This window comes from Sparus aurata, chromosome 23 (assembly GCF_900880675.1).
Source record: "Sparus aurata chromosome 23, fSpaAur1.1, whole genome shotgun sequence".
Lineage (NCBI taxonomy): Eukaryota > Metazoa > Chordata > Actinopteri > Spariformes > Sparidae > Sparus > Sparus aurata.
Genome location: NC_044209.1, coordinates 17319802 through 17342417, shown reverse-complemented (window position 1 = coordinate 17342417; position 22616 = coordinate 17319802). Strand labels below are relative to the sequence as shown.

Below are 22616 nucleotides of genomic sequence, written 5' to 3'. Positions count from 1 at the left end.
CATTATGCTGCTTTAATATACAAAATATAGTGGGTTAATTAGCCATGGCCATAGCATAGTACAGCTGCACAGTATATTATAGGAATATGCCATTAATAAACCAACTATACTGCCTATGGTATATTACACATAGATGCACGTAGCATAAAGGATTGACACTCTACTTAGACTCATTGGCTTTCCAACAAATATAATGTAAAATGTCTTTATTTCATGTTGTATTGCGTGCTGTATTTTCCCAAATGTCCGACTATTCCTCTTTACGGTGGACCTGGAAGCTCAACACACTCACACCTAAGAAAACACATGCATTTTTTCAGTTGTATTTTTTCAGCTCTCAGGGTGACCCTACTTTTAAAGTTAGTCTAATTCTTGGCGAGAAATCCAAAAAGATCAATTCCTAAACCGCTGATATTAAACCAGTTTACCTTGAAGTCACAGTAAAATGTCCTATTCTTGGAAGCGTTCTTTTTGTTCCTGTTTCTAGTCTCTGAAACACACATTTTGTGAAAGTGTCATCGGTGAGAAGTTGAGCTATTCAGCGCTAACACATGGAGGCATTTCTCCGTGCACTGATGCCACGGCTCAACCTGCGTCCTCTCTAAAAAGGAGAGTCAGCTGCTTGTACACGTAGTGCCCCTGTGGCACGCTGTGACTCCTGCAACACCTCCAACACACAAATCTCAGCCCCTCCGCCAGCTGGCCCTCTCTGCGCCCCGCCTCTTCTCTCTGCGTGCCCTTTAACCTTCCTGCCTTGGTATATATAGTCTGTGTGACTATCAGAGTTCTCCTGGCAGCCATCATGAAGGGTATAGTCTTGGTCTTCTGTTTCCTCTCCCTGCTGCATTTGCAGGCCACAGCAGGTAAGTCTCTTAGTAAGCATTTGTGGTCATAAGATCTGGTGGACCCATTCTGTTTCATGTAGGTTGGTGCGCTGTGGGAAATGAGATAGACTCGTGCACAAGGGCTGCAGATGAATGGAATAGCTATGTGGTGTGTGTTTAGAGGCTGGTTTAATGCTCGCTTGCTCCGTTAGCTTGATCGTGCGGTGACTGTTCAAGATTTGTCATTCTGACTGTAACAATGATCAGGAATGAGCTGTCATAGGGCTCCATGCAGGTAGTGCAGGATGGTCCTTGTGTCCGTTGTGGATGCAGTTTGGTCAGAAATGGCCCCTTTCGCTGAATGTAGGTGACAGCAACAGTCCAACCGAGGATTAGACAGAGACAGAAATGTTCCCCTGGACTATCTCTGCTGCCAAGCAGGACTATTTAATACTCTGTTGCAGTTTATAATTAAACTGCTGGCACCCGGTACAAAATCACAGATTTCAGTGTCTCTTTCTTGTCTTTATAATTGTTGAATTCCAAAACAAACAGCACACTCCGATGCCTAACTCTTTAGATCTATGAACAAAGGCCTTATCATTCATTTCTGGCGACTCTCCGAAGGCAAGCTGTTAGGATTATTCAGAGAGTTCGGCCTCTCTGGTGGACTGACAGCATGTCAGCTGTCCTAACGCATGGCACCAGCTGATGGAAAGTCTTAGTCTGACCAAGGAGAGAACAGCCACGCGGGAGCTTGAATGGACACTGCTTTTTTATCACGCTCATAGATGTGATCTCTTTGGCTCATTCTTGAATTTTATTGTCTACAACTTGGGTTTGGATGAGTCGCTCTGGATGTCAGATCCCTACTTGGGGCAGCGCTTCTTTTGATGATAATTCTTGGCATCATAAACTCGAGGGATCAGGACAATGCTATAATAAATACGATCACCTGGCACCCACAGAGTTCAATGCCAGCTTCTCCCAGATTACCCACTGTAAAAATGCGGACTGGTCTCTGGGTCTGGACCGGAGGGGATGGCATTACCCTTGTCTGTCACCCTTGTCCGTCCTTGGGGTGGCGTTCAGCTCCACGGCCCGGGCCCAGGCCTTCGTATTCCAGGCTGCTGTCAGGTGTCTAAGATTGGAAGGCCTCCTGAAACCCAACACTGGTCACTACAGTTTCTCCCTCCCTCCCTCCCTCCCTTCCTCCTCTCCACTCCCCTTCCCTCTCGGTTCCTCACCCCCTCCCAGCCCCATGCTTCCCTTTAGAAACTCTGCACAGCTGCTGTCACTCTGCACTGTCACAATCGCAATTTATTCCCAGCAGTTGGCCTTATAGGGACATGCATTCTCCAGGCAGGAGGGGCCGGGCTTTGCCTGCAACCCGTGCCTTCACAGACCTCTTCTGCAGGCCCTTGCAGGTGTCTTTTGTCTATAAATCTACTGCATGTGCATATTAGTGTATTGATTTTTTTTCTTCTCTGCAGAGCACACTGGAGACTTGATTCCAAAACCTGCAGGTTATGGACAATTATGGGAATCATAAACTCTTTGCCGCTCAGTGTGTAATTATTTGTGTTATCGATCGGTTTGATCGCTGTCAGGAACTCCATTTAAGTTGTTAACCCTGCAGAGCGGAGCAGAGAGGGAATCTGGTTCTTAAGTGATGTAAAATCGATTTGCTATCATCTCATCATGGGTTGTCCAACAGTCCTGGGCTGCTGATTTTCTAGTCAGAAGACATCAAAGTTATATCCTAACACTTTAATTACATGGAGCAACAATTGCCCTCATGGTGATCTTGATGTTGTGAAAACTTAAAACCTGAAATTCTCTCGCTTGTCTCTGTTTTAGAAGAATTTGAAGACTGAAGCGATTTGATTGCATAACCAGCATACACGGAATTATTGACTGGTTTGGAAATATCTACATTTTGATGTAAAGCACAGACAATGCGACTTACAGGAATTATAGACATAGTAGAAAGAATCTTTTTTGCATAATAGAGCTTTGCATTCCTTCGTGCATCCGGCAGTATGAATTCATTTTCAGGTGTGGTCAGGCCCGTTCCATATGCCGGGCTTGTAGAGATGGAAAGGTACATAAGTAGATTTTTTTACTATCTATATTTTAACACGAATAACTGTCCTTTATGCTCATAACATTTTCAAAATAGACTTGTTACTTGTAGTTTAAGTGCACTTGAGGGAATATTTTTATTTAACGTGAAAGACGTAACGAGACGACAACAGACAGAGTGAGATTTGAACTGTGAACTGTTTGAAGTTGTACTTCTTACTTTTATACCCTGAGTACACTGGGTCTGTACATTCTCACTTCTGCTTGAAGATTGAAGATTACAAGCCTGAAGCAAACTAGTTTAAGATTGAAGAATTTGGAGACTTCTGACACCTCTGCAGACTTCTACAGTCATTTACCTGCAGCTGCTAAGAAGCGTCCATCTTTAAGTGATTAACTCTGTTTTTTGGGGCTTTTTTTTTTTCTTTCTGTGTGAATAGGTCAACACGTCTTACATGACCAACCTCTGACACTGCTCTGTCATGTATGAGCAAACACATGTTGCTACAGTAACTTGGGGTTATTATAAGATTTCAAGAAACCCTACACTAAGTAAAGGATGGCGCTGACTGACCAAAGGCAGATTGAAGCTGCCTTCGCTGTCCAACACATACGTCAAGCGTGAGTGTGAAGGTGATTTTAAAAAGCTAATTGAGCAATATGACAGTGTCAGTAGCGTACCACTCAGAAGATGAGAGCTGCCTTTTTCTTATATACAATTATATCATAGCCTCTTCGGGCCCTTGATTAGTTCTTCACACCAGTGTGTTTACGCTTCAGTAGTAACTCTATCCATCCTCGATACAGTAATAACATCTTAGGCCTCCTCACTTTGCAGAGGAGATACTTAGAAAATTTAAAGGCGTACCGTCTCCACGTGATCCACTCCGATTGGTATGTGGCATGTCTGGGACATCCCTATGCTGGTAGTAGGGCATACTTGACTGCCTTACCACACACCCCTCCTTAAGACAAGCCCCCAGAGGCACCAAGGGCACGTCCTGACGTCCTTTCCTGGCTTTTGAACAGGAGAGCCGGGATAGAGGCGCCAGATCAACACCTCAGCATAAGGTGCCTTTGCCATCGGGCCTTGCTTTGAGGCTGTCACTCAGCTTCATGTCAAGTTGTCAGTGACCCTTTCCCTAAGAGGACTTACACTCTGGATGTGGCTCATGTAAGATGTTTTTCAGGGGGCTGGTGACAAAGCTCCAAGTCTGCCTTTTTCACTTTCCGTCTTTCATCGGAATAGTGTGAAAGTAATGTACGTGTAAGTGAGTGAATTGTTCTTGTGATTGAACTGTATTTCTTGATGAGCCACAAGGGAAGCCATCACGTGTTTTATCTGCCGGGTATTGTCATGTATTGAGACGTACTGTACAGTAACTCTCACTTGGTTTGCCTGTATATTACACAACTAGCCCTGAGGGATGTGGGTGTCTCTAAGTCTGCACACTGACCAACAGTTAAAAACCTAAAATAGGAGGCAGCCATTCTGCCCCCTCCTCTGTCCATCCTCTGACCCATTGTGGGTCTATTTTTGACTATGGGGGAGTACTAGCTGCACTAGCTGTGCCACCTGTTGCCATCTGTGGCCTCTCCTCGCCACGCTGTGGTGACTGCTATCACACCGCTAACCCTTGCTAGAGAAAGAATCAGGTGCATTTTTCTCATAAGAGGTTTAGCTAGCATTCGGTAGGCTTTGGTTGTATATTTATAAGCTAAAGTGGTCTGTGATTATCAAAAAACTGGAATGAAATTGATGCCTCTATATGAATCTATCCAGTGGAACCCCCCTGGCCTTTAGAGTTAAGGTTGTCTGAATCCCCCTGTGCTCAGGATAAATCCTCTGACTTGGGGGTTCCAGGCCTGCCGCCCTCATCATGTTCCCTTTAATTCAATTTACCTCCACTGTGCCGCAAGCAGAACATGATCCTGGGGTTTTACACATATGCAGATACTGAATATATACCATGTAAATGCACAAGACTGCAGATACATACTAGCATACACATTCAGATCCACACTAAAATAAAAATACAAATTACGGTAATCACTGACTGTATAATTTGATTACATGAAATAACCTATTTTGTCTAGTTCAGTGTGTAACTTCTAGAACTCTCAACCTCTGGTTGTACATACCTCCGGTCCTAAGTTGATTTTTGAGTGTCATTCCGACTTCTTCAAATACTGGTGATATGGAATTGTGGGTCGATGGCCACCATCCCAAAGTGTCAGTATTTGAAGAAATAATTAAGTTTCCTACAAAGTGGACCCTTAAAGCAACAAAATGTAACTTCCAGGAGAAAGACATGGATGAGTCTCATCCCCACGTCTTCAAACACTGATTCTTTGGGTTGGCAGCTAGGGTCAGACGCCAATCTGAAGTGCCTCTCATCCATGAACTACGTCTCTCCAGGATGTTACTTTTGTTGATTTAAACCTCAGCAACATATTTTTCACACTTGCAGCAACTGACTTGCATTCTTTCTGATGGCCTCCACACAAGGATCTATAGTTGAGGCATGACTTACCCAGCCACTGAGGCCGTGGTGGGCTTAAATCACCAACATTCCTGCTGGATGTGCTGATGCCGCCAGAATGTTTCTCCAAACTGAGGGAGGGTTGTGTGGCAACGGGCTCATGAGGACACATGGTCCTGGGCGGCAGATGTCCGGGGTTCAACTCCCCTGGCGCCTGCAGGGTTAATTTTGAGCGCTGATGCAAGGCCCGCCCTCCGCAGGCAACACTACCGCTCTGATCTTTGCAGACCTCTGTCCCAGGGCTTCCATCAGGGCTCGACTGGATTGGGAGGTGTTAACACGTTCACAGCAGTTAAGGCCCACTCAAGAGGCCGGAGTTAAAAGACACGACTTCTCCAGAGTGATGAGTCAAGTTACAGAAGCTTGAGCAAGCTTCGTGTCCTGCAGTCACAGGCTGGGTACAGTGAAGAGATGGGATCTGTTAATCAAAAGCCAGTTTAGCCTCCAAATTGAATCACCTGCCAAAAAGCTCCCTTGTGTTTTAATTAATGATGTCTTGTGCAAAATCTATGCCCAGTGTTTGTTCAGATGACTTCAGTTTGACATGCAGCCAACCTGTGCCAATGACAAGTGTTAGGGGTTTCAAAATGGCTGCCATGTATCACAACTGTTGCAACAAGTTGACTTTCCATAGGCATTCAGTGATGATTATTTATGCTCCTTTGACCACTCCCTTGATTCTGATATTGACCGGACTATATAAAAGGTTAAACCATTATCTCTCTTGGTGTTGCGGCTGCTACACATCCTCTTTTTTTATCACCATCTTACTGTGCCTCCTTGAGAATAAAGACTAAACATGTAGCCTGTTGCACATTTAAGTACTGAGTGACAGATATGGATTAGGAATCTTTTTCGGGATTGCAGTATTACTCATACCCTCCTTTTATTTTGGCTTCTAACCTTTTGGCTCCTCTTCTTTTTGCACCGTGCTGGGAGCAACATTACATAGGCTTATTTTTAGCAGGTTGACTTGTGGAGAATCAGCAATGCTGCGTTGTTTCTTAACCAGCGCTGTGTGTCACTGTTGCCACACTGCAAAGGAGCAACTGTCGGGATCTTAGTTAAAGAGTGCGCCACATGATATGTCATTGCGGGGGTCTTTTATGGTCAATACATGATTGTTTATATGTACACCTACTGAAATACTACATGTGGCTTTGTATGGTGTGAGGTGTGGTCAAGTCATGTGATTGTTTAAAAGTGCTCCCCGCTTTTGTCATGAATGGGGAAAGGACACTTTCTGCCTTTGCCTCATTTGGCAGACACCTTTACGGATCCCCAGTTAATTTCTCATTTTAGTGAATGTGAATCTATTCAAGACTCTAAACTAGTTTACTTCAGGCTTGTAAACAAACAGGCTGTCAGATGATTTTACTTGTCATTTGATGCACCGTCAGTTTTGGCCAAAGCAACATGTCATTCTGACTCTTGGCCAGAAACACTAGAAGTCACTGGCCACACAGCCGGTGGCTGTACTCCAGGTGAGGGTGCAGGGTGCCATGACAATGTTGCCCTCTGAGATGGTGGAGTTTTCTCACATGGATTTACAATATATTTTTTTGTGTAGATGAACAGCTGGAATAATTTAGCACCATTACTGAAGACTGGGAAATGTGCAGATTGTAAGAGATAAGGTTACCCTGTTATTGCTGCTAGTGAGATACACACATCCGGTGTAATCGGTGGTATACCAAAAAGAAAATTTGGCAAACACTATTTATTTAATTTATCATGGATCTGACTTAAAAAAAAACACTGATTTCAGCAATCATTCTGGATTCTGAATTCTGGATATCACTGATGTGCAAATGACCAATCGACTCCTTGTATATAGCATATTCCATACTTGTAAGAGTATATGTATAATTTACTGATACACTTTAATTTGGATACTTGAGTACATTTATTGCCAGAAAGTTACTTTTAATATTCAAGTGTATTTGATATTAGATACTTTAAGACTTTCACTAAAGCACTAATCATATTGGTGTCTTTCACTTTTATAAAATAAATACTTCAACACGATAACTTTACTTGAAAGTGACTACAAGGAACTTTTAAGTGTTTATGAAACAGTCTCTTAATTCCTCTGATGATTATAAATGACCTGTAACAGCATACGGAACCATCAGCCATAAGACTGCTATTCTTATATAGTTATTATTGATGCCTGTGCTCAGGTCCAGTCACATATATCACATATAAAATCACATATAAATACATTACATCATCAGTATCCATTTCCCACGTCCAAAACAGCTGCATGTACGACTGCATATACGACATACGTGAAGTATGACTTTTGGGAACTTTTACAACACTGGTACATGGTACATAACAGTGTGTAAACAACCTATTTGCATTTGAAAGGACTCGTGACTTTGGTGAATGTGATGAAAGTGTGGATATATGGTTTCTTGGAGTGTCAAACTGACTTTAGTGCTTCTGTGAGGAGTTCTGATATTCGTATAAAAAAATACAGTCCTATAATACCAGAGATTAAGTAGTGTTGGATGTTACAGTCCACCACACAGAGATGAGTTTATAAAAACTGTCCCAGTAAAGTGAATTTCACTGTGGTGCTCTGACAGCAAGTATGCTGATGGTGTGCCCACACAACAAGATCAATATTCAGATTAAGCCATGTGTGTTTTACAGTCTGATTTACAATAAACCACTACTATGTAATAACCCCTACAGGCGCCGTCAGCTTTGATATTCAACTAACTAAGCTGTAAATACTTTTAAAATTCCTTAACAGCTCTATTAGGGGAGTGTCTGGTTGCTTGGCTACTAGGACCCATAACGCCCTCACGGCAAGGAAGTGTGAACCAGGAAAACTTCCCAACCCCTCCTATATATAGCTCATAGCCGTAGCAGGTTTGTCTGGAGCAGGACTGTGTGGGAGGTGTTACAGGAGGGCTTGCTCTGAGGACTGGGCACACAAGGACAGGCCTCTCTGCGCGATAAGTCTGTGATAGGTGTGTAAATATAGAAGAGAAAAGACAGAGGATTGCGCATCATTGTCTCATCATGCATTTCACGAATGGAAACACTCAGTCCAGCTCTCCGCCCTGTCCATTATAATGCTGGGGAAGTCCCCCTCTGTCTATCTCTATTATCTTTGCCCTCGTTATAAAGCCCACGGTGATGCCAAACAAATGTGTCTCTCTATTTTTAGTGTTTGCTTTCTAAATTTGGAACTGATTGTGCCAACATCTGTGATCTAACTCATCTGAAATGTTCAAAAGTGGACATGACACATTGATGGGCAGATATTTTCTTTCTGTCCATCACACTCTCACACACACTTCCTGTATGTTAGAGACCAAAATACCACAAACACGTATGCTTTTATGCACCAATTGTAATGTTTGTACATTGAAGGAAAGTCATCCATTTGTCTGATAGTTAATAGATACATAGACTTTGTTCTGGAGCATATTTATGTTCCCAGGGTCCTAAGAATATTGTCCTATATTTCCATGTCCTAAGTCCTAAGGTCCTACATCGCAGGGTCCTAGTTCAACACGTCCCATGTTCCCAAGGTCCTAAATTCCCAAGGTCCTATGTCCCCAGGGTACTAAGTTCCAAAAGTCCTATGTTCCCAGGAGCCTTACCTCCCAGGTTCCGATCTTTCCAAGGTCCTATGTTCAGGTACTAAATCCCCTAGGTCCTATGTTCCTGGAGTCCTAAGTCCCAAAGTGTTCCACCATGTGGGGCAGCCTATATGGCACTCTATTGCATTTTCTCCCCTGACAGAGAACCCTCGAACCCACTTCATCATGTTTTATCTACCACAGGTGCATCCAAGAGGGTGCTATCACTCTGTTTTTTTCAAACATGGGCACACCTATGTCTCAAACTTAAAATCCCCACAGTGGTGATACATATTGGGATGCCGTTTGAATTGATTGATGTGGATTCAGAAACAGCAGCTCTGTTGGTCTCTAGCTCAGCTTCACTGAACATGTCATCAAGCTTTATAATGAAACTGACCCTGGATTTGATTGCACCACACATGGCCACCTGGGTCGACTTCCAGTACTTTAGTATTCATCGTTAGACAGTTTAAAACATACATCGAGGACTTGAACTAGGTTAATGTTTGCTAATGTTGCTTTTACAGAAGAAGAAGAAGAAGCTTTTACCTCCGTCCTCAGAGACAGATCTCACATCGATGAGACGCTGCGACTTGCAACTGAAGAAAAAGCAGGAGACTATGCAGGTGAGGATTGAATATGATTCAATAGATGTGGTGCAAATTTCTCCTAATGTCCTAATCATTTCTAATCATGGAATGTGGTTGGTTATTAGGGGGTATGTACTAAACAGAAACATGAACTAGGCCCTTGGTGATGAACCTCAGGTTAACAAAATAAATCTAAGGGGTCATGAGGTAATTAACAATGATGAAATAGATGGTAGCAAAGTTTTTAAATTGTCTTAAATTGTTGCATTTCCTTATACAGTATATATGAGTTTATTTTATTGTAACAATCTCTCTCTCCTTCTCTTATGCAGTCTATTGAATTGCCCCCTTCCCTCTGTCTCTTCTTAAACATCTTTTTCTAACACCTCAATCCTCCTTCCGCCTTTTTCTTCTTGTCCTCTAGCGGCTCTGGAGAGGTTGCGGAAGATCTACCACACATCCATCAAGCCGATGGAGCAGGCCTACAAGTACAATGAGCTGAGGCAGCACGAGATCTCAGGTATCACAGAGGCTTCGGCTACAACTGCACTTTGTTCTGATGTGTGGGTTTTTCTGTTTGGGTTGCTTTGGTGACTGATTTGTTGACTTGTTTGTAGACACTCAGGCCCTAAGGCACAAAAACAGTAATGGTACATGTATCCATATTTAGTTTCAAGCCCACACATAGTTGTTTTCCCTCAAACATTACTGGTCCAGGAAAAAGGGTATGCTATCATTTTGTCTAAAACACTCCATTCATGCCACTTTGAAATATTTCTTCCCCTTTTCTTCTATTCTATCTTTTCCCCATGTTTTCAAATGATTTTTTGCACTGTGCACTTCACAGAAAGCATAACTCTCTCAGCTGCACACTGAACTGCCAACAGCAACCTCTTTTTTCCCCACAATGAAATAAATCTCGCCCTCTTGTGGCCTTTTAGGATCAGCATGCAAACCTGTTAAATACCACTGGTATCATCCCTCTGAACGAACATTTCCAACATTATTTTTTGTAGAAAAGAGCAAAAAAAAATAAAAATAAAAACTAAATATACAAAAAGATTCACCTCATCACCTGACCACAAAGGCACACCATCCATTCATAGACAGCCATGTTTGACACATTAGGTCAAATATGAGGCTATCTCCCACCCATTCCTGCACATTGTTACTCTACCCCTCCCTGTTTCTTTTAGAAACTTCACACCCTCACTCCTCATTCTCCTCCACCTCCTGTTCCCTTCACTTGTCCACCCTCTCCTGTCCATCCCTATCCCCACCGACCCCATCATTCTAACAGCCTACCCCGGACGAACCCTGGGGGACTCAGCCACAGGTGGGTGTGAGCTGGGCTTGCCTGTGCATGGCACTGCCTGAAGTGCTCAGCCCCTTCCTTTCCCCCTCCATCTGTCCTTTGTGAGTCACTTAGATCAATATAGACACTGAACTGCTGTCTGTGGATCAGTATTTTCCAACATGTTTCACTTTGGGTGACACCCCCGATGTGAAGTCACTGCTTGGAGTGAGGTCAAAGTGATCCATGGGTGAAATATTCAGCCCGTCGAGAGCAGAGCAACAGCAGTTCCTATGAAAATCAACATAATTTACTCTTTTTTGATTTACTCAAAATTTCAACCAAACCAAATTCCATATTAAAGAATTAAAAGGGAAGAAATGTGAGTCAAAAACTTAACTTAATAGATTGTTTACTCAGTGTTAAGGCAGCACAGCATTAAAGGGTAACTGCATCAATTTCACACATTACATTTTTTTACAGGTCTTGGGCAGAACTTTGCATTTGTCAAAAAAGTAGCACAGAGTCTTTTGTGGCTTCAGAGTAACCTGCATGCATGTGATAAATTGCCTCCTGTGATGTCACTCAGGGGCTAAGTTGCATTGTTACAATTTATCAACTAATTAATTGCATTCATTTAATCATTGAGCCATTATTTATTGTTTCTTTTTTTTAATTTGGCTGTTTCAGTCCTCCATATATAATGAGTCTAACATTATTATAGGAATGCATTGACTGACCACATTACCCACAATGCCAATGAGCAACATCACTGGGGGCAGTTTATTAGATTAAATGCTGCTTGCTAAAGAGCCACAAAATGCTTTATTCTACTTTTTCACATATGCAGTAGTACTCCCCTCCCTATAAAGACACTTTAATGTGTACAGTTTGTAGTGTCACTCTTTAAGTTGTGTAGTTAGAGTGTAAAATGTAAAACATGGAGGGGGATGCATGCTCTGGCTTTTGCAATGGGGTGTGAGGAGGGGACACTGGTGAGAAAGGGTGGTCAGTGTTCGGCTAGGAGTGAATCAACACACTTTTGTCACACTAGCATCAGGTGGCTACTTGGATTTTTTTTCCTTTTACATATTTAGTTTTCCTTTTGTGATGGCATTTTCTCTTTTTTCTTTGACTTTCTCTCCTTTTTAAATGTTTTAATCCTCATCAGCAGTTGAATTCATTCAGGTTTGGCCCAGTATATAGACTATGACAGAGCATTCCTGCGCCCTACCACCCGACACCATGTCCACTCACAACACACGTGGCCGCTTGTTATGAGCCACACAGCTTGCTCTGAAAGCCTTGGCCTTTTCATGTCTGAGTAATGGCACTGCTTTTTCTTTTTTTGTGTCACTAAGGAATGGCAAAAAATATTCTTACGCTATTAAACAAGCCTTCCAGCTTCAACACATTCTCCGTCTTTCTATCTGTCTTTTTGTTTCTTTTCTCAGTCTTACAAAGCCTTGAACTAGTAGAAATAGTAGAAGTAGTTCATCCCAAAAACAGACTCATACACTTTGGATGGGTTATTATTTTGGTTAAACGATCCTCACACAAGGCACAAAAGGAAATGGAGACAGCATCGAAAATTTGCTTCTTTTGGCAAAATGTCAAATTCAGTTTTTCATTTTTTACTTATCAGTGACTAATGTAAACTCAGCTTTTCTCCCTGAAAATTTGGGCCGAACTCGAGACATTCTTTATCATCATTTAGCCAACTGGCCAAGGTTTTAATCACTGTCGTCTCTCCTTACCCAACAGATGGAGAGATTACCTCCAAGCCCATGGTGCTGTTCCTGGGACCCTGGAGTGTAGGAAAGTCCTCCATGATCAATTACCTCCTGGGCATGCAAGACAGCCCCTATCAGCTCTACACAGGTATGTAGCACTGATAACTTTCTTAAATTAGTAGTGTATCCACATCTCCCTCAACTCTGCTGAGCTCTATCAAAGTGTTTCCGAAACCATTTGTCTTTTTGGTGATACCGTTCTTGCTAATCTCCTGATTTCCATCAATTTATCTTCAGGAGCTGAGCCTACTACCTCTGAGTTCACTGTAATTATGCACGGGGAGAAGATCCGCTCTGTTGAGGGTATTGTCATGGCTGCGGACAGCTCCCGGTCCTTCTCTCCCCTGGAGAAGTTTGGTCAAAACTTCCTGGAAAAGCTGATTGGTATTGAGATGCCCCACAAGCTGCTGGAACGTGTGACTTTTGTGGATACTCCAGGAATCATTGAGAACCGGAAGCAGCAGGAGAGAGGTAAAACTAAAGGAGTTGTGTCTTCAGAAATACAAAGCAGCTGGCTGCATCTCTGTGTTTTGGGGTTTACCTCTATTCTTCTTCCTTCCAGGCTACCCCTTCAATGATGTTTGCCAGTGGTTCATTGACCGCGCTGACCTGATCTTCGTGGTGTTTGACCCCACCAAGCTGGACGTTGGCCTGGAGCTGGAGATGCTCTTCCGGCAGCTGAAGGGTCGTGAATCCCAGATCCGTATCATCCTGAACAAGGCTGACAACCTGGCCACCCAGGACTTAATGAGAGTCTACGGAGCGCTCTTCTGGAGCTTGGCTCCCCTCATCAATGTGACCGAACCTCCCCGTGTCTATGTCAGCTCCTTCTGGCCATACGACTATGCACCTGACACCAGCCGCGACCTCTTCAAGCGAGAGGAGATCTCCCTACTGGAAGATCTGAACCAGGTGATCGAGAACCGCATGGAGAACAAAATTGCATTCATCCGCCAGCATGGCATCCGTGTGCGCATCCATGGCCTGCTGGTAGACCGCTACGTCCAGACATTCAAAGAGAAGATGAGCTTCTTCAGTGACCCGGAACTGGTCTTCCAGGAGATTGTGGATGACCCAGACAAGTTCTACATTTTCAAGTCCATCCTAGCCAAGACCAACGTCAGCAAGTTTGACCTGCCCAACCGCGATGCTTACCGTGACTTCTTTGGCATCAACCCGATCACCAACTTCAAGCCCCTGACGGCTCAGTGCTCCTACATGGGAGGCTGTCTGCTGGAAAAGATTGAGAGGGCAATCACCAACGAGCTGCCTGCCCTTCTGAGCAGCATTAACTCTGGCAAGCAGCCGGGCCTGTCCTCCTGCGAGGCTACTGGCTGTGGTGAGAAGCCAAAGAATCGCTACCGGAAGAACTGAGGAAAACAAAATAACTTGAATGGGGGATGTGAGAAGAGGAGGGGTCTGGTGGAAGCCAAACCTGCTTTTATCAGAACGCCTGTATTGTTGAGGAGAGAGAGGAGAGGAGTTTAGTGTTTAGTGTTTTTTTCCTCAGGAGAATATGGGGGTGTGCATTTAGGGACTGTGGGAATGAGGCAGATAGAGTGAGGGGAGGGTCATTGTTGGATAAGGCAGCTTAAGGACACAAGTGCTGAAGAAATGAGTACATGCCACTTATCACCGAGTTTGGTTCAAATACACGCCCTCCTCTCTCCCTTGCGCAATCACAGTGGACTGTCTGGGATTTGGGTGTTGGGGAAGAAATGATGTGAAGAAATACAGAAATGGAAAAAAAAACGTAAGATGAAATAAAAATTGAAAAATCCTGCGACTGAAAACAGTCAATTACCAGCTCCCTTGTATGTGAATAAAATGGGAAAAGTGGAAACAGGAGTTGCAAATTTGTGTTGTAAAATCTTGAGAATTGCATTGCCAAACGTCAATTCCATGAGCTTCAGAAGCTGTTTTTGAAGTAGCCTTTTTTTTTGTGGGTGCTATTCGAAGCTATTGTGTTTGGGTGGTCGTCCAAACCGTTGTTTTTGAGACAGGTGAACATTAACACTGCATGTTAGACATCACATCTTCTGTAATAGATGCATGAATTTCCCTCTAACATAAACTATTTAAGTTATATTTCCTCATGTAACCTAAACCAACCTTGCTATGCAACAGATAAGGCCGTTTTTTGTTTTTTTCTTCCGTAGTTTTATATGCTCATTGGCTCTGGTTGTTGACAACCTGTGAAATGAGCGATGTGATGGAAGCGGAGGTCAGGGTTCAAGGGTCAGAGTCTTCAGAGCAGGGAGGGTACGTTCATTCTGCTTCACTTCTTAACTTATCTTACCATTTCTGTTTGTCAGTCTTTGGCATGAATTCAATAATGTGTTGTGATATTTTTTTTCCTTGAATGATAAGCTTCCCAGCTTCTTTAAGCTGAATGACCATAAAAGAAATAAGACATGAAGGATGTGTTTGGGTTATAGCTGTCTTTAGACATTTTTCTGCAGTTTAGAAAGCTATTTATTGATTTTTCTGTGTAAACCTTCCAGATGGGGATTGAGGCAGGCTGTGTATGTGCACTGAATCACCGTAGCATACAAGTTCACCCGTCATCGCTGCAAAGATTATGATTTCTTAGCTTTCAAAAAGTGGGCTAGAGGTGAAGTGGAGGACTCGTGAGTTGACCCCTGACCTCTGTGGAAAAGAAGGAGGCCCTAAATACTAACCACAATGGTTTTGCAATGATACATGTCATAGCTGCAAGTTCTTATGTAAGCCTACCTCAGTGAACTTCCCGGGAGTATGGCATGGTAAATTGTTCCACATTTAGGGAAATGCGCTTATCGGAGACCTGACAAATTCTTGGACCGGCCCTGTAACTTTCTTGACCCCAGGAAGTTATTGAACCTGGACAAGAACTGATTCAGCACATTGACCCTCAGATATCGTGCTCAGGGTTGGAAGCTTGAATGCTGGGGTAATGTTACACCAAACCATCCTACTATGCTGTATATCGGTCAAGTTGTCCAAAGTTATTGGACAATGAAAATCTGGACGGAAATCTGGCCATATTTTGAGGCAAAACTACATACTTGATAACCCATTAGCTAATGTTGGCATTAGACCACTTCCTGGCTAACATTAATGAATGTTACACTTCCAGACATAAAGTAATAACTAACCAATTTACACTTTTCCTATCATAGCGTGTATCACTATCAAACAGCAATGTTAAGGAAGTGGTGGAATGCTAACATTAGCTGTCCAGCTGGTAAAAACCAGCATAGACCAGCACCAAAACACAACATATGCTGGTCCAGCAACACAGCAGAACCACAGGTGAGCTTCTTGCCCTGAGCGTAATGTTAGAGGAAAAATGGCCGCCGCTTTAATAATGTGTTTTTGTACCAATTAAGCAGAAGAGATAGTATGTGCTATTAGAGGGCGATAACAGTGCAGGTAGGCGGACTTTGTTACCTTCATGCAGACTCTAGCTAACCTTTTCCCACCTTTTTCCAGTCTTAGCTAAGCTAAGCTAACCAGCTGCTGGTTCCAGCTACATATTTACAAAACTGTACAGACACAAAAGTGGCATCAATCTAGCAAAACGTCAAACTATTGCTTTAAATACAGAGTCACAAATCATCAAAGAAGGTAATAGGTAATAGCTACATCTCCAAAAGGCACCAATTTAATGAACTAATGGACAAAAATGCTCTTTCATTTCCCTCTCTGTCCTCCCTCACGAGCCCCATAAATCTGAAGCATAGTGAAAAAGGAAAAAAGCTAACAACATTAATCTCACATTTGCTTAATTTTTCTGTTTTTTTTTCTCTTTATTTCTTTGAGTGTGATTGCTCCACTGGATGTGTTTAGTATGTTTACACTGCAGATCCAGAACATGCCCACTAGAGAGTGCTGTGCAAAAGTGTAAGTTACACAGACCACCGACTAACGCTCATCATGGCAACAGTTTATAGCTTGGGCTGATGATGTTGTGTGGTTGTGCTTTTTGGTATATTTTGGTATCAGTTATCTTACTTTACCAGTGAATTAGATCTGGAATGGATGTGTTTCCCATTTAAGTAGTTTTTAATTCACCTTTTTTTTTTTTCTTCCTGTTTTGGTATAAAATTTAAATTAATCTTGGCCCAATTTTGGAAGCTTGATCTACAAAAATAAAGATTTCTGATTGACTAGGCAGTGAAACTTTGTGGTTATTATGACGAAATAAAAAAATCTTAATAAGTGAGATGCAAACAAAGAAGAACCAGAGGGATTAAAACTTGTGCCTTGCTTACAAATACAGCTGCATCTCTGCCTGCACTCACATCCCTGTTCTTTTTCTCTCTGTTACACCTTGATGTCAAGCGTCTGAACACTCTGATGGTCCAATCTGTCACTTTTGGGTTTGAAAAGGATGGTTTTATCCTGTAGCTGCAATGCACCAACAGTTTGTCGTGACAGGAAGTGGGGAGGGGTGTGTGTGTGTGTGTGTGTGTGTGTGTGTGTGTGCTGGATGGAGTGTGTATGTATGAAGTTTTGATAGTTGTGCACCAAGATTCCCCCTTTCAACACTGACACTGTTTCTCCGTGAGCCTATTTCCTCTCTTCCACAAATGGAAATTAAGGATTTAATTAGTTGATAAGTTGTGTTCAGAGTGTAGTTTTAGACGTTTTCAAAGACTTTTGGACCTGGTAATCAACCTCCTAGTTGTCTATGCTGTGCAAACTAACTCTGACACGGCTGACCCCCCCAAGAAAAAAAACCTCAGTTGTAAATCACACACTAATCTGAATGTGGTGGCGCACAGTCCATCTGGGGGGATCCTCTCAATGTACTCTTCGACTGCGAAGTCGCTGCACCGACAACAGAGGGCTGCTGCTTAACATTTCTCTCAGGCTGTTATTGAATAGAGGATACAAGATTTCTCCAGGTTCTACCAGACTGTGCTGCAGACTGTAGGATTACATTGTCTCATCCCTGAGGGGCCACTGCTTTTTTAAAATGTAATCACTCAGGTGCTGAAAGATTGCAGTGTGCGAAACAGAATTGTTATGAGGAAAAAAAGTACTTTCTTATCCCTCATAAACACCTCAATATAATCTAATATATTGTGTGTTTAGTGACATATAATTGATTCCCGTTTCTTCCAAACGTTCTTTCTTCTTTCTTCAATTGTTCTTCTGCTGTCATCCTAAAACAGGTCTTCACATCCACACAAAATAAAGCACCATTCCTTCTGAATGCAAAGGGTACAATGGTGGAAGTGATAAGAAGGTGGAGGGGGGTTTGTGGGCTCATTGCGGTGGGGAAACAGACGTCCCCACCCATCCCCAGGCACGTGCTCGTTACCTCTCGGTCTTTCTTCTTTAACGGGTGCGTGCACGCACTCGACTGTACCCCTCCCATCAACACTCTGCCCTCCTCTCCCTCCTCTTGCTCTGCTGCTGGCCAAACACAGGCAGCTGCATCAATTCAACGCTCAACACCAAAAACGGAAGCACATGGATATATTTTCAAAATAAACGATTAGTTTTGCACTTTTTTTGATTTGGTGACTTTAGAAGCCACGTACCACAAAATGAGGAAAGCAAATGGAAATTTAAAAAATAAATACAAATATCTGTTAAAACTGAATTGTTTTTTTGTTTGTTTCTCGTTTACCTTTTATAGGTTAATTTAAATGATATATTGCGGACAAATTTAGTTTGAAAAGGTGTAAGATGACTGTTTTTCTGTTTTTCTTTTTCGAGTATGTAAATCGTTTGGCAATGTTTTTTCCCCTTTTGGTTTGAAGCATTATTTACTCCTACCGTTTTATTCTTTAAAGGTGCACTATGTAGTTTTGGGGAAAATATTTAATCAGTCTATACCTAAGCAAACTAATCAAACAAACTCTCTTTTGATTTCATGACTAAATAAACAAAATGACCTCAAAGGACGACACAATTTCATCCTGTTTCACTTTGTTTGTATGTGGCGGACCCTGCCACCTTTGTAGCTTCAGACAGTGTTCTGGGGACCTGATCTGAAGCATGCAATCAGACCAATGAGGTCAAAGATGTGTTGGTGCTGTAGTCTTCCTAAAGTTGGCATGTTTGGCAATGTAGATTTGGACAGGCTGTGCCGACATGCTGACATTTAGATATCAAATAACAATGCACACGTGATTATGTTTTGCAGTTTGAATTTCAAGTCAGTTTTCATTAGCCATGCATGTTTTATTTTGAAAGAAAAGGGGGGAAATCATATTTTCTTCTCGGGTACTTGACTGTCTCTCTCTCTCTCTCTCTCTATCTCTCTCTCTCTCACACACACACACACACACACACACACTTCTCGCGGCTGGACGGCTGTCAGCGCACAGAAGATGGTGGAAGCTGCGGCCGCTGCGTTGCCCACCGCGCCTGGATAGGGCAGACCGCATCTCACGCAGGTGTCGACGCCGCCGAGGCGCAAAGATCGGCTGTCAGATAGCAGAGATAAGACAGTCTCACCATCACCATCACTCTGTGTGGACGATGCAGGGGACGAGAAAGACTGGACGATGCAGCAGCAGCAGCAGCAGTAGTAGCAGCAGCAGCCTCAATCCATCATATTTGTCTTGGATTAAAAGATAGGCTAAATATTCGGCGGTGAGAGGATCCAGTCTCCCGTGTGTCCCGTGCAATTCACTTCAAGTGGCTGGATCAAGGCAGCACTCTGCTCTGACCTGTGGGACTGACGGTGTGGGGGGCGTGGAGGGGAGGTGGAGACCTTTTAATTAGCCCGACTCTCTCCGGGCTCCAGTCGTCTCCTGTTTAGGAAGAGGACCGAGCCGCTGTGGGCAAAGTTTACTTCTGGGAGAAGACAGGACTGGACGGCACTCAGCTCAAGCTGTTTTTTTTTTTCCTCTAGATGGATTTTGCACAACGATGAACTGGTGTGACTGTGGGTACCAAAGCAACGCCGATCAACTCTGAACCAGGAGCGGTTGGTTGCTGCGTCGCCCTTGTAGGAGTTTCGGGCATTTTCCTGCGCACACGCGTCTCACGCGTTTGTCTCCCGCAGACCTGCGTGCACAAGATCCCCCTCTGGGTTCCGGAGACGCAGCGGTGGTGGGGAAAGTCAGGAAAGGACGGGGCTCTGTCCACGGAAATATTCCCGATAAGGCCCTGCAGGAAGGGGCATGTGGGTGTAAACAAGAGCTCTAATGGCAATGCTTGCGCTCATGTTATCCGGAGTTGACCCACGCCTTGGTACTGAAGGCTGGCCTCTTCGATCAAGACGGCAAACAGCAGATCTGGAGTCGAAGCACACACTGCGGAGGATGTGCTTAGGGTGAAGTTTTTTTTTGTGTTTTTTTTTTTGCTCAGAACCTGTCAACAAAATGTTGTGAAATTCAGGAGCCCTGGAGTGAAGCTGAAATTGGATAATGTACTGACTTACAAGCTTCACGAAAACGCGCAATAACACCTTTAAACCATATGACGCTGAACACTTCATACTTATGGTGATCACAACTTCTTCTTTATAACAATTTCTTCACTTCTTTTGGTTTCCTTTTTCGACTTTCCCCTTCAAGCACTCATCATTTGTAATTGAGTTTCCCCAAATATTTTTCCAATGACTGAAACTGTGTTTAAGCAGCCGAGTGGACTTGGACTGGAACAGAGCAGGCAGCGAGTGAACCTTGCAGTCTCAAGTGCGTCAAAACAGACGGGAATGTAGAGGAATGCGGGTACTGACGTCAAGAGGGGCAATAATGAACCATTCAAACTCTTTGGAAGGTCTGATGGGGTGTCTACAGCCACCTCACTGTTGACTGAGTGGACTTCTCCCTGAAAAAAAAAAAAGGTTTCTGTTGTGCACTCTTTTTTCACTTTTAAGAGGAAGCAATCATTGCCCAGGTTGTACTTCTGTGGCCTGTGTACGTTGCCTTACTCCTTCACCTACTCCAACTCCTCTCCTCTCTAGTCTTTTGATTTTGATAGATTCAGAAATTAACATGGCGTCCCCCCAACATCAACAACTGCTGCCTCACAACACAGAAGTGAGCTGTGACTCAAGTGGAGATGGAGGCGTCTCGGTGAGGATTGGCAGCAGTGTCAAACACAAGCACGGAGGCGGGCCGCTTGGTTCAATCGGGGGAGGCTTCATTGTGGGGTCCAAGCACTGCAAGTACAGCATCTCCTCCAGCTGCAGCTCCGGGGAGTCCGGAGTCAGGAAGCCGGTTGCCAAGAGCTTTCGCGTGCAAAAAGGGATGCCGCAGCTCTTTGAGAGATCTGCTGGTCATTTCTGGGACCCGAAGTTTGACTCTTCGATCCTAGAGGAGGCTTGTAGAGAACGATGTTTCCCACAGACCCAGCGGCGCTTCCGCTATGTGCTCTTTTACCTGGTTGCCGTTGGCTTCCTCTGGGGTTTGTACTTTGCTGCGAACCCCTCCCGCTGTGACAGGACTGCCTTCCTCCTTCCCACTGCTTCCTTCCTCCTCTTCTGCCTCCTACTCTTCCTTTTAACTTTTACTAAGCTCTACTCTAGCTGCTACAACCAAGCGTCTCTGCTGCTCATCCTCGTAACCTTCATCCTGACCCTGGCCCCACAGATCCAGACATCAAGCTTCAGGGATCCGGAGACTCCCACACCATCACTCGATTTGGATGTGGATGAGTTAAGTGGCATGGGACCCACATACAACCTGTCCTATGAAAAGCTTGTTGGAGACACCGCCTGGTCCCCCTGTCTTTCTCCTGTCGGCACCTTCTCCCTCTGCATTGAGGTTCTTCTGTTGCTCTACAGCGTTCTCCACGTTCGCCTGTATGCTTCCGTCCTGCTCGGCATTCTCTACTCTGTCTTTTTCGAGAGTTTGGGCTGGCTGCACCTGACGAAGGCAGGGGAAAACTGGACCTTAACGTCTCAATCAGACTGGGATACGTTAAGTTGGCTGGGCCCAGCCAAAGCTTTGCTCCACCTCTGTGCCCACGCCATTGGCATCCACCTGTTCATCATGTCGGAGGTGCGGTCGCGCTGCACCTTCCTGAAGGTGGGACAAGCAATCATGCATGGCAAAGATCTGGAGGTGGAGAAAGCCTTGAAGGAGCGAATGATCCACTCCGTCATGCCCAGACTCGTGGCTGATGAGCTGATGAAGCAGGGTGATGAGGAGATCGGTGACAATTCTGTCAAGCGATACTCCACCAGTGGCGCAGCAGCCGTCATCTCCAGTCCTAAAAACAATAAGCGTAAGAAAACCTCCATCCCTCGAGGCCAGATCATCTTCAGACCCTTTAACATGAAACGGATGGAGCCAGTCAGCATCCTCTTTGCAGACATCGTTGGCTTCACAAAAATGTCAGCCAACAAATCTGCTCATGCCCTCGTCGGGCTCCTAAATGATTTATTTGGCCGCTTTGATCGACTTTGTGAGCTCACCGGCTGTGAAAAGATCAGTACTCTAGGAGACTGTTACTACTGCGTGGCTGGTTGTCCTGAACCCAGACCAGATCATGCCTACTGCTGCGTGGAGATGGGCCTGGGCATGATTCAGGCTATTGAACAGTTCTGCCAGGAGAAGAGGGAGATGGTCAACATGAGGGTGGGCGTCCACACCGGCACTGTACTGTGCGGCATCCTGGGCATGAAACGCTTCAAGTTTGATGTTTGGTCAAATGACGTCAACCTGGCCAACCTGATGGAGCAGCTGGGAGTTGCTGGGAAGGTCCACCTGTCACAGGCCACTGCCAACTTCCTGGACGACCGCTACCAGCATGAGGGCGGGCAAGTCATTGAGAGAATCGGACAGAGTGTGGTGGCTGACCAGCTCAAAGGTAGGTAGCCTTGTGAAAATATAAAAAATAGAGATAGTAGTAAATGTTGGTGGTCTTTCTTCTGTTATTTCCCTTTTTCTTTCTTTCTCTTTTTTAAAAAAATCTTGGCTTGCAGTA

At 44.0% G+C, this 22616-nt stretch overlaps 2 protein-coding genes across 5 annotated transcripts in view; both read left to right on the top strand.

The window, feature by feature from the left end:
* The first annotated feature begins 719 nt into the window (after nucleotides 1–719).
* On the top strand, nucleotides 720–16885 carry srl (sarcalumenin). Of its 4 annotated transcripts, none has more exons than XM_030408831.1 (7): nucleotides 720–863; nucleotides 9585–9683; nucleotides 10072–10167; nucleotides 10948–10983; nucleotides 12706–12822; nucleotides 12972–13205; nucleotides 13297–16885. In XM_030408831.1, the coding sequence occupies exons 1-7, from the start codon at nucleotides 803–805 to the stop codon at nucleotides 14106–14108; spliced, it is 1455 nt and encodes a 484-aa protein (XP_030264691.1). In that variant the 5' UTR covers nucleotides 720–802; the 3' UTR covers nucleotides 14109–16885. The 4 variants fall into 4 exon arrangements, with proteins under 4 accessions (XP_030264691.1, XP_030264693.1, XP_030264690.1 ...); XM_030408830.1 differs by having other exon boundaries at nucleotides 788–875; XM_030408833.1 differs by lacking the exon at nucleotides 10948–10983.
* A 2113-nt stretch (nucleotides 16886–18998) lies between these two features.
* Nucleotides 18999–22616, top strand: part of adcy9 (adenylate cyclase 9) — a 39593-nt gene continuing 35975 nt past the window's right edge. The window contains exon 1 of the mRNA XM_030407142.1: nucleotides 18999–22499. Coding sequence (XP_030263002.1) covers nucleotides 20681–22499 — 1819 coding nt within the window. The 5' untranslated portion in view covers nucleotides 18999–20680. The remainder of the gene's footprint in view (nucleotides 22500–22616) is intronic.

Bases quoted from the DNA above. Each gene is read 5' to 3' on its own strand.
- srl (XM_030408830.1), top strand. From the start codon at position 803: ATGAAGGGTATAGTCTTGGTCTTCTGTTTCCTCTCCCTGCTGCATTTG. The intron at 9,684-10,071 runs GTGAGGATTGAA...CTTGTCCTCTAG, and splicing joins AAAAGCAGGAGACTATGCAG to CGGCTCTGGAGAGGTTGCGG. The intron at 10,984-12,705 runs GTGGGTGTGAGC...CTTACCCAACAG, and splicing joins CCTGGGGGACTCAGCCACAG to ATGGAGAGATTACCTCCAAG.